A 12053-nucleotide genomic window follows, 5' to 3' on the forward strand; every position below is an offset into this window, starting at 1 on the left:
ATAAACAGGGTAATGCTGTGGGCTGAAGGTGTCGGATAATAAACAGGGTAATGTCGTGGGCTGAAGGTGTCGGATAATAAACAGGGTAATGCTGTGGGCTGAAGGTGGTGAATAAACACCACAGTGTGGACCATCAAAACAAATGGGAAGACAGCAAGCATTCACACAGGGCTACCTGGGAGCTATGAATACATGTCCTTCAGACTCAAAACTGTTTGGCAGCAGAGATTCAAAATCTGCAACAGAAAGGGGAAGATTATCTGGGAAGAGCCATGAGCCGAGCAGTGGGGCACTCTGGGTACACAGCGGCTGTTCTTCAGGGTGCAGGGAGCGCGGAAGGGAGTTACCATAGCAACACCGAAGAGGAATCATGGGGGATACACCAGCATTAGCCAATATGGTGCCTCAAATGCAACCTGACTCTGCCTTTAACAGTTTCAACCAGCACTCACTTTCTTACTCATTTTCCACTTTAGTTCATCACCATTGAGAAATCGTCACCAGATCAAGCCAACCATTGTGATTTGATTTTGAAGTTAACTGTTATTTTTTTTAAGTCGGAGAACTGACTCCCATCACACACCATGACGGGAAGTGAGTTCTCAGACAGATTAACCCATAATGAGTGCATTTCACAGGCAGGCATCAACATGGCCAACTATTGCAGGGAGAGGTGGTGGCGCAGGGGTCCTGATGGAAGTGGTCACCCCTCAGACTGGCAGGGGACACGGCTCAGAGAGACACACAATCAGGGGAAATGCATTGCATTGTGAAGGGCATATCAATGGGCAACTTGCTTTACCTCTAGTAAGCTAACCTAATTTGTTTTTATTCAGATAAATACGTTTTTTGTTATATCTTTGATTCTCTGAACCTTATTGAACACAGCAATATATCTATTGTTATCTGACTTCTTTTACATTTCAGATCATCTCTATAAACCATGAGAAAGTAGATGAGACGTAGATATTTGACAACGAATGAATTGAAGGCCTGACTGCAGTTCTACGAGTGCCCAGGTAGTGTCGCGCCCACAGTGCCGTGCACATCCGGGTCATGGTTGTTTTTTAGGAGGAAGTAGAGGGCCGTTCCCCCAGCAGTCTGAGGGCTGATAGGGGGAGGAAGGAGACAAGCTGATGGAAACAGGGGTTACAGAGGGACGACACACGAGGCAGGCGCCACGGGGTGCTCTGCCACGTACCCGACAACATGAGAGGACCAGGGTGGTCCACAGTGTGGCCCTAAAGGGCGAACATGTTGAGTTGAGCTAACTAACACAGCCTGTTGTTCTAATACGGAGTCAACTTCAGGAACGCTAACATGCTAAACAAGCTTAGTAAGGCTAACATGGACGAACAATTCAGTTGAGCTAACTAACACAGTCTGTTGTTCTAATACGGGCTCAACTTCAGTAGGTAACATGCTAAGTAACCTCAAGGCTAACATGGGGACTAAATCACCTGGGCTTAAACAGCTTGGCTAAAACTGCAGGTGGCCTTAGTCAAGCTAACATATTAATAGCCTAAATGCAGCAATCACGATGATGTTGTAAATAGTTAATAAACCACGGTGACATTCTTAGACGTACTACCATGGGGGGGGGAGGGGGACCAGCCTTAGTTATATTCATTTGTTGAACTACGTTATAATGACAAAATAGGCTTTAACATTACAGGGAGGCTTTCGCCTGCTCTAGTGTGAGGACAGTTACGATGGAGAACGTCCTTAGCTCCACCGGGACTTTTGGAAGCGATGGCGGCTCCCTCAACTCCTGTACACTGGTGTGAGAGTTAAGACATCCTTTCAGCTACAATGGCATTGTAAGACAGGGAGAGAGACAGAGAGATGGAGGGAGAGAAATACAGAGAGAAAGGGACACAGAGAGTTGGAGGGGAGGAGAAAAAAAGGAAAGAGAGAGAGAGAGAGAGAGAGCGAAGGATAGTAAAGTGAGACACAACCAGAGAGCTATCCACAGAGGGGAGGTGTAGAGGGACGAAATACAAAAAGGTTTTAACAGAGAACGTGGATATTAGCTGTCTTCTTTGGGTGTTTGGGGGTGTTAGAGACCTGAGAGTGACTGAAGCACCAGAGACGTGGGGGTGAGGTTTGAGACTGGAGGAGCCATCGTGAAAGAGATGGGGTCTAAGCTGCAGCAGGAGGGTGGGTGGGTGGGTGGAGAGTGAGGAGGAAGAGGAGAACGAGGAGGAGGAAGAGGAGGGTCTTGAAGGCAAGACGGGCAGGAACAGAGGCAAGCAGGCTGGGACAGGTGAGGGTGGGGGGGCAGCGAGGGTGGGAGGAGGTTGAGGTGTGGGAAGAGGCAGCAGTAGGGAGTAGGAGGTAAAGGTAGGGAATGTGGACCAATATGGAGTATACTTGCCCTTCGTGTATGGAACTGTGTGGATCCGTCAGAGAAGTAGTGAGCAAGAAAAGAAACAGGGGGTAGGGGAAGGGGGAGGGGGGAGGGGGTCACAGACAATATTTTATTCAATTATTATTTGAATAAAAATATTGCTTTTTCAAAAGAAAGAAACCAATTAAGTCAAACAGACGATAAAGGAAAATAAATGAAGAACACACACCTTTTTTGCAAGAGCAAACAAGAAACTGAACAGAATGAGGACAAAGGAAAACCAGGAAGTCGAGAAACAGAACGAAAGAAGAAACAGTAAAGGACAAAAAAAAAAACAGAACTGAGAAAGTTAACCATGGAGGTTCCCAAAATAAACAGAACAGAACGAACCAGGAAGAGAGCGGAGCAACAGGGTCTGGAGAAAGAAAGCATGAGAGAGACAACACGTGTCCCCATTCAGACCCACTGAACCCAAACTCCCACAGAGGAAGGACAGACCCTCGTCACGGGCCGTGGGAGTTTATCTACTGAATGATTCCAAAGCTAAATACAAAACAGCAACAAGGAACAGTCCAACAGAAAATGATCACACATCTAGGAACTCAACAGGAACACAACTCAATAGAAACCATAATCAAAACACGAGAGAAAAGAGTGAAAAGCATGCCTGTTTTCACCGGTTTGGAAACATCAAAAAAGTTTCAAACACAGACGCTTCAGAATCATTGCATGTTGGTGGAGAAGAGGCGAGAGCATTTGGCAAAGAAAAATAATAGCACAAAGACACCATTATTTTCACCTTAATAACACAATAAAACCACAGCTTTCACCTTTCTGTCATTTTCCGATTTTTTCTTCAACAGTTGTGAAGAAAAAAAATCACCATAGTGTACAGCACAGTATGAAGACAGGAGGGTAGATAGGGGGGTGGGGAGATGAAAGAGTTTCACTCCCTAGATGGCCCTGTCACAGGGGAGGAGAGGGGGGCGAGGAGAGGAGAGGGGTATAGAGGAATGCTCCACTCTGATCGTGCCTGCGATGGTGTTCGCTGGAGACCCCGGATGCAGGACTTAGTAAGGGGGGGGGGGGGGGGGTCAAATTTGGGAGAGAGAAAGAGTAGAGAGAGAGGGCTGGTGTTGGGTGTCTACTGGTACTTACACTGCACCTGCAGGATCTGGTCACTCAGGTTAGCCTTGATGTGGTTCTCACTGTACGTGGGCAGAACCAGCCCGAGACTGGAGTGGTGAGGCAGACACAGAACAACATCAGCATCCTAGTATTTAAGTCCTAAGTCCTAATGCACGTGCACCGCCACACACAGAGCCTTCGCCTTGGACACAAATGACAGCATTCTCTAATCGGGAGGTGTGAACAACCTGCACTCAAAACAACACAAGAGGTTTAAATGATCAGAGAAACACAGCAACTGTTTCAGCTTAACGATGTGCTAATAGAACTGAAGAGTGGGACCGTGTTCAAGTCAGCTGGCTCCACAGAAACCAACACCTGGCTCCTAGCCAACAGAGATAAAAAAAAAATACATTTATAAAAAAAAAACATTTCTAGGTCTATTGAATATCATAAAATGTAATTTGCAAAGTGTTGCCTGGAGGAAATGGTGTTATAATGTCACTTGGAGATGGATACAATGCATAGAGCATGCAGTTATTTTGTGCTTATGATCCCATTACAGTTATTTTACAAGAGAAAGGAGTGTGTGTCTTAATTTGTGGTGATTTCAGTGAATAATCCACTATGCAGAAAGCAGATTTTGTGGATACTCATGGTTGATAGACGGAGCCCATATCTCTGAATTTCTACACACCAGTGGTTGATAAATGACACTCGTCGAAAGCACGTTTCTGAGATGTAGAGATGGGTTGTAGATCTTTATCCACAGGGTCACAGGGGGTCTGAACTCCCCTCCAGGTCTCAGTCTTACCGCCAGGGTCGTATACGGTTGGAAACCGTAGCAAACTATTTTGCAACGGAGAACGTCTTGCAACGAAAACAAGCTTCTTATTGGACAAGTTCAGGTAGTCCCTCCCCTCTGTTTGGTTTCTAGAGAATTCTACCCAGATGAAGGCTGGTTGCTTAGCACCCACCTGTAATCTGTGCCTTCCACCGGTGTCCAGGTGTATGTCCGCATAGCCTCATCAATGTACCTCTGCAATCAGACAACAACACTCTGATCAGCATCAGAATCCCTTCCTCAATTTTGCTGTATTGTTTTGAAAAAGACTAAATATAAGTAACGCACACACATACATATATATATTCTACATTTTGTTATGTTACAGCTTTATTCTAAAATGGATAAAAAATGTTTTACAAATCTTCAGCAATATACACACAATACTCAATAACTTAATTGAGGTCCACCTGTGTTAAATTACATTTATCGAACATGATTTGGAAAGGCACACCTGTCTATATAAGGTCCCACAGTTGACAGTGCATTTCAGAGCAAAAACCAAGCCATGAGGTCGAAGGAATTGTCCGTAGAGCTCTGAGACAGGATTGTGATGAGGTACAGATCTGGGGAAGGGTATCACTCTGACAGAGCTCTAGAGTTCCTCTGTGGAGATGGGAGAACCTTCCAGAAGGACAATCATCTCTGCAGCACTCCACCAATCATGCCTTTACGGAAGAGTGGCCAGACGGAAGCCTCTCCTCAGTAAAAGACACATGACAGCCCGCTTGGAGTTTGCCAAAAGGCACCTAAAGGACTCTCAGGCCATGAGAAACAAGATTCTCTGGTCTGATGAAACCAAGATTGGAATTCTCTGGCCTGAATGAAAAACGTCACGTCTGGAGGAAACCTGCCACCATCCCTACTGTGAAGCATGGTGGTGGCAGCATCATGCTGTGTTTTTCAGAGGAAGGGACTGGGAGACTAGTCAGAATCGAGGGAAAGATGAACGGAGCAAAGTATAGAGAGACCCTTGATGATAACCTGTTCCAGAGCGCTCAGAACCTCAGACTGGGGTGAAGGTTCATCTTCCAACAGGACAACAACTCTAAGCACACAGCCAAGACAACGCAGGAGTGACTTCGGGACAAGTATCTGAATGTCCTTGTGTGGCCGGGCCGTAGCTCGGACTTGAATTCGATCAAACATCTCTGGAGAGACCTGAAAATAGCTGTGCAGCGATGCTCCCCATCCAACCTGGCTTGAGAGGATCCGCAGAGAAGAATTGGAAAAACTCCCCAAATACAGGTGTGCCAAGCTTGCAGCGTCATACCCAAGAAGAATCAATGCTGTAATCGCTGCCAAAGGTGCTTATGTAAATATGCTATTTCAGTTTTTTGTATTTGTTATAAATTAGCGACAATGGCTAACACCCTGTTTTTACTTTGTCATTATGGGGTATTGCGTGTACATTGATGAGGGACAAACAAAAATATGTATTACATTTTAGAATGAGGGCTGTAACTTAACAAAATGTGGAAAAAGTCAAGGAGTCTGAATACTTTCCGAAGGCACCGTATATATAAAGAATCTCTTCCTCGAAAACAACCTGAACTGTAGTACAACAAGTTGTACGGTAGTCCTAACTCAAGTTATTCTGGATGGGACCGGCACGGATCATATATTGATGACTTGCCTCATCAACTGACTTAATGAGGGTTTTGATTTTCCTATGCCCTGATTTTCCATCAATCATGTCACGACGGATCTGCGAGAGAGCGAGGGATAGAAACAGACAGAATATGAGACGGAGAAAGAAAATGAGAAGGAAATGACAAAGGCAAAAGGGAGATGGAGAGTTACTTCTACGCTAACCAAAACCAGCTGTAACATTTGATTCAACAGTTTGGTCACGGGACCACTGTAATACAGTTGTAGTTGAAATGTTAGAGATGTGTGGGTGTTCAGGTGATCACTGTCTTTACCTCCTCCTTTTTACTGTCCTCCAGCTCAGCATCCAGGAAGTCCAGAGTGACAGGCTCTCTGAAGTTAATGATCTGAGAGAGAGAGACGTGCAGCCAACCAGACACCAAGAATAATACCCGTATCTGGGTAGAAAATCCAAGACCTCCAGAACAGAGAAATACAAATGATATATAGAACTAGACTCAGTAGGAGTGATTTGAGGACAGTTTGGGTCCTACCTTAGGTTGTAAGTTGGGGTGCAGGAGCAAATAGCCATTTTTGTCGATTGCATACGTGTATCCATTGGCTCCAAGCTGTAGGGACAGAGTTGAGACTTAAAACCAGTGAAAAAAGTAAAGATATTTCTACTGCATGTGAGCTGCGTGCATGTGTGACGTACTTACCCTATACGTTGGCGTCTTCCTCTTAATTTCGTTGATCGCAACATCCACTCCCATGACACCAAGGACGAGCTGAGTCTGTGTAAAGACAACACAGACGGCAAAAGTTGAAATATTTGAACTCTGGCGGCGACTTCTATCTACCGTGGCAGCTGACGGCATTCAACGCCAGCCTCAACGGCATTCACCATCGTGCTCTCAATGAAAACAATGACATCTGGTTTGCCAACTACGGTCTACCTCGTACCATCTAAATGCAGCATTAGTGCATTCATCTTAAGAAGGCTAGGTGAGACAACTACATATCACAGTCGTAGTAGGTACATTTTTCCACAATAACGAAGTTATCAGCAAAGTTGGTGCTAGTAGTAAAAGACAAGTGTGATTTCAAATAAATCGTCAGGGTGTCACACCCTGATCTGTTTGACCTGTCTCTGTGCTTGTCTCCACCCCCCACCAGGTGTCTCCCTCTCTCATTATACCCTGTGTATTTATATCTGTGTTCTCTGTTTGTCTGTGGCCAGTTTGTTTTGTTCGTCTTGCCTACCAGTGGTTTTCCCCTTGCTCCTGTCTGTTCTAGTTCCTGGTTTCCCGGGATTGGCCATTCTGCCTGCCCTGAGACTGCCTGCCGTTCTGTACCTTTTGGACTCTGATCTGGATTACTGAACACTGCCTGCCCTTGACCTGTCGTTTTGCCTGCCCCCTGTTCTAGTAATAAACTTTTGTTAGGGTTTCAGAAGTATGAGCATCTGTACCTCTCTCACTGATCCTGTCATGACATTATCATTCAGCCTCTCACATTAAGAAGCAGAGGCTGCACACACACACACCCACACACACTCATACACTCACACTCACAGACACAGTGGAAGCACACACACAGCAAACGGGGCCTTTAGACTGACTGCTGAAAAGCTGTCCTCACCATCTGTGACTTATAACCATGTGTACCATCTGACTAATCTATATCTACACCCTGGAACTGAGTCAATTTGTCATAGCATCACTCTGTTTTTAAAGCCTGCGTGATTCAAGAGTCAATATTTTCTATTTGGTTTTAACAGTTGATTCAGTGGGAGCTAAGCAACAGATTGAACATAAAAAATCCAATCAAATGAACTTTTATTTGTCATATGCGCAAAAAAACAACTGGTGTAGACAACCGTAAAAATACAAATAAAATAGTAACAAGAGGAATAAAATAAATTACACGAGAATGGAGCTATATACAGGGAGTACCAGTACCAGATCAATGTGCAGAGGTATATACAGGGAGTACCAGTACCAGATCAATGTGCAGAGGTATATACAGGGAGTACCAGTACCAGATCAATGTGGAGAGGTATATACAGCGAGTTACAGTACCAGATCAATGTGCAGAGGTATATACAGCGAGTACCAGTACCAGATCAATGTGCAGAGGTATATACAGGGAGTACCAGTACCAGATCAATGTGGAGAGGTATATACAGCGAGTTACAGTACCAGATCAATGTGGAGCTATATACAGGGAGTACCAGTACCAGATCAATGTGCAGAGGTATGTACAGTGAGTACCAGTACCAGATCAATGTGGAGCTATATACAGGGAGTACCAGTACCAGATCAATGTGGAGCTATATACAGCGAGTACCAGTACCAGATCAATGTGCAGAGGTATATACAGGGAGTACCAGTACCAGATCAATGTGGAGAGGTATATACAGGGAGTACCAGTACCAGATCAATGTGCAGAGGTATATACAGGGAGTACCAGTACCAGATCAATGTGGAGAGGTATATACAGCGAGTTACAGTACCAGATCAATGTGGAGCTATATACAGGGAGTACCAGTACCAGATCAATGTGCAGAGGTATATACTGGGAGTACCAGTACCAGATCAATGTGCATAGAGAGGTATGTACAGTGAGTACCAGTACCAGATCAATGTGGAGCTATATACAGGGAGTACCAGTACCAGATCAATGTGCAGAGGTATATACAGGGAGTACCAGTACCAGATCAATGTGGAGAGGTATATACAGGGAGTACCCGTACCAGATCAATGTGCAGAGGTATGAGGTATGAGGTATTTGAGGTAGATATGTACATGAAGGCAGGGTAAAGTGACTAGGCATCAGGATAGATAATAATAAGGTATTTGAGGTAGATATGTACATGAAGGCAGGGTAAAGTGACTAGGCATCAGGATAGATAATAATAAGGTATTTGAGGTAGATATGTACATGAAGACAGGGTAAAGTGATTAGGCATCAGGATAGATAATAATAAGTTATTTGAGGTAGATATGTACATGAAGACAGGGTAAAGTGACAAGACATCAGGATAGATAATAATAAGAGTAAAATAAAGAACAGAGCAGCGGCAGCAAATGATGTGTAAAAGTGTGTGTGTGTGAGTGTGCGTGTATGTGTGTAATGGGTATGTATGTGTGTTTGTATTGTGTCGGTCTGCATGTGTGTTATGTGTGTGTGCATGTAGTGCACGTGTGTGGGTTTTGTGTGGGAGTGTCAATGTGGTGTCCCCTGTATTTGGTTTGTATATATGGTCTAGTGAGTGTGCGTAGGGTCAGTGCAAGATAGAGTTCGTGCAGATAGTTTGGGTACCATTAATTGACTATTTAGCAGTCTGGCACCGCCTGATTTAGAGGTCCTGGATGGCAGGGAGCTCGGCCCCGTACTGGGCAGTCCACACCACCCTCTGTAGCACTTTGTGGTCCAGGGCTGTGCATTTGCCATACCAAGCGGTGATGCAGCCAGTCAAGATGCTCTTGATGGTGCAGCTGTAGAACTTCTTGAGGATCTGAGGGCCCATGCCAAATCTTTTCAGCCTCTTGAGGGGGCCTCTTCCCGACAGTGTGGGTGTGTGTGGACCATGTTAGGTCCTTAGTGATGTAGATTAAACTTGAAGCTCGTGTCTTGCTCCACAACAGCCCTGTCAATGTGGAAGGGAGCGTGCTGTCCCCTCCTTCTCCTATACTCCACAATCAGCTCCTTGGTCTTACTGACGTTGAAGGAGAGGTTGCTGTCCTGGCACCACACTGCTAAGTCCCTGACCTCTCTGTAGGCTGACTCAGCGCTGTCTGTGATCAGGCCTATCACCGTTGTGACGTCAGCAAACTTAATGATGGTGTTGAATTCATGCGTGGTCATGCAGTCGTGGGTAAACAGGGAGTACTGGAGGGGACTGAGCACATACCCCTGAGGGGCCCCCGTGTTGAGGGTCAGCATGGTGGAGGTGTTGTTGCCTACCCTCACCACCTGGGGCCGGCCCGTCAGGAAGTCCAGGATCCAGTTGCAGAGGGAGGGGTTCTGTCCCAGGGTCCGTAGCTTGGTGATGAACTTGGAGGAGACTGTTATTGAACGCGGAGCTGTAGTCTATGAACAGCATTCTCACATAGTTATTTCTCTTCTTGTCCAGGTGGGAGAGGGCAGTGTGAAGTGCAATTTAGATTGTGTCATCTGTGGATCTATTGGGGTGGTATGCGAAATGGAATGGGTCTAGTCTGTCTGGAATGATAGTGTTGATGTGTGTGTGTCATGACCAGACTTTCAAAGCACTTCTTAATTACAGATGTGAGTGCTACAGGGCTATAGTCATCTAGGCAGGTTACCTTGGAGCCCTTGGGAACAGGGACAATGGTGGTCAGCTTGAAACATTTAGGGATTACAGACTGGGAGAAGGATATATTGAAAATGTCTGTGAAGACACTTGCCAGCTGGTCTGTACATGACTAGAGAACACTCGCTGGTATTCCGTCTGGCCCGATGGCCTTGTGATTGTTAACCTGTTAAAACGTTTTGGCTCACATTAGCCACGGAGAGTTAGAGATCACACAGTCATCCGGAAAAACAGAGGCTTTCACGCAAGGCACAGTGTTATATTCCTCGAAGCGAGCATAAAAGACATTCAGTTCATTTGGGAGTTCTGCATCGCTGGGCAACTCATGGTTGGGTTTCCCTTTGTAATCCGTTATTGTCTGCAATATACGATGAGCATCAGAGCCAGTGTAATAGGCTTCTACTTTCCTCCTATATTGTCCTTTCACATGTTTGATGTCTTGTCGGAGGTCGTAGTGGGTTTTCTTGTATGCGTCCATGTCCGTGTCCCGTTCCTTGTAAGCGGTAGCTCTAACCTTTAGCCCCGTGCGGATATTGCCTGTAATCCATGGTTTTTGGTTTGGATACGTTCTTATAGTCACTGGGGGGGACAACATCGTTTATGAACTTGTTGATGAAGCCCGTGACTGTTGTGGGAAACTCCTCAATGCTATCAGCTGAATCCCGCAACACATCCCAGTATGTACTAGCAAAACAGTCTTGTAGCGTCACATCTGCTTCATCTGACCACTTCCGTATTGAGCGCATCACTGGTACTTCCTGTTTGAGCATTTGTTTGTAAACAGGAGAATAGAGTCGTGGTCAGATTTGCCAAAGGTAGGATGAGGGAGGGACTTGTCTGGAGTTTCTTGCTTGTTTATGGCCCCATACAGTTCGTTGAGTGCCAGAATGGCGCTGGCTTGGGACAGGATGTAGACAGTTGTAATAATTATGGATGAGAACTCTCTTACCATGAGGTATTCTATATCAGGTGAACAAAAGCTTGAGATATCCCTCACACTTGAAGCAGCACACCAGTTGTGAGAAGCCTCTGTACGATCCTGTCGTTGCACGGAGAATCCACTGAGTACTACGTGCATAGCGTTGTCATCCAGACACGTTTCAGCAAGGCATATAATATTGCAGCTTTTAAAGTCTATCTAGGAGACTCTCGAACAAAGCTCATCCATCTTATTCTCCAGTGACTGGACAATTGCCAATAGAACAGAGAGGAGTGCCGTTCTGGTTTTCTCTTCGCCTCAATTTCACCAGGACTTCACCTCGTCTCCCGTTTCCACGCCTGCAGCGTTTTGCTAGCCCATTGAACAAAGGAATAGGGTCCGGTATGAACAGTGGAACAGCTGAGTCGGAGTTGAAGTCGCATTTGAAGTCAAAATCGAGGTTAGTAACTGTCGATCTGATGTCCAGAAGTGCTTGGCGGTCATATGTGATAATAGTATGAACTTTCTGTACAAAAAAAAGTTTTAAAAAAACATGATAAAAGTCACTATATAGCAAAGCTGGGTTGGAACCGAGGCAAGCAAAGCTGAACTGGACTGGTTACACATGCAGCATAGTTGCAAAGCCGAGCTGGTCTGTGTCAGCCCTATAGTGTGAATCAGACATGAGTGGAAGGATATATCAGAGCTGCTGGGCCTGTTGCCACCTCAGGGGGTCAGTGTTGCCCTGCTGTCGTTCGGTCGCTGCACCAGGATGGGAGGGTGCCATGAGACATGACTGATGCTCAACATTAGGGAGTTACAGAGAAGGAAAGGGACTACATGTTGTAGTCAGGATTCCTGTTGTCTTACAATGGTGCAAACC

The 12053-nt window shown here is 45.5% G+C and overlaps 1 protein-coding gene across 3 annotated transcripts in view; it reads right to left on the reverse strand.

Annotated features, from left to right (window-relative positions):
* The window catches only part of LOC139413315 (voltage-dependent calcium channel subunit alpha-2/delta-2-like), a 271347-nt gene that overhangs the window by 11606 nt on the left and 247688 nt on the right, over positions 1–12053 (reverse strand). For 2 of the 3 annotated variants that reach the window (XM_071160533.1, XM_071160532.1), the window contains 7 exons: positions 6632–6706; positions 6467–6541; positions 6248–6319; positions 5959–6030; positions 4456–4517; positions 3509–3585; positions 176–236 (listed from right to left, as the gene is read on the reverse strand). In XM_071160533.1, the coding sequence (XP_071016634.1) occupies positions 176–236; positions 3509–3585; positions 4456–4517; positions 5959–6030; positions 6248–6319; positions 6467–6541; positions 6632–6706 (494 nt within the window). Of the gene's footprint in view, positions 1–175; positions 261–3508; positions 3586–4455; positions 4518–5958; positions 6031–6247; positions 6320–6466; positions 6542–6631; positions 6707–12053 lie in introns of all 3 variants that reach the window. The other variant, XM_071160534.1, reaches the window with a different exon arrangement.

The sequence above is a fragment of the Oncorhynchus clarkii genome, chromosome 7, assembly GCF_045791955.1.
Source record: "Oncorhynchus clarkii lewisi isolate Uvic-CL-2024 chromosome 7, UVic_Ocla_1.0, whole genome shotgun sequence".
Taxonomy (NCBI): Eukaryota; Metazoa; Chordata; class Actinopteri; order Salmoniformes; family Salmonidae; genus Oncorhynchus; species Oncorhynchus clarkii.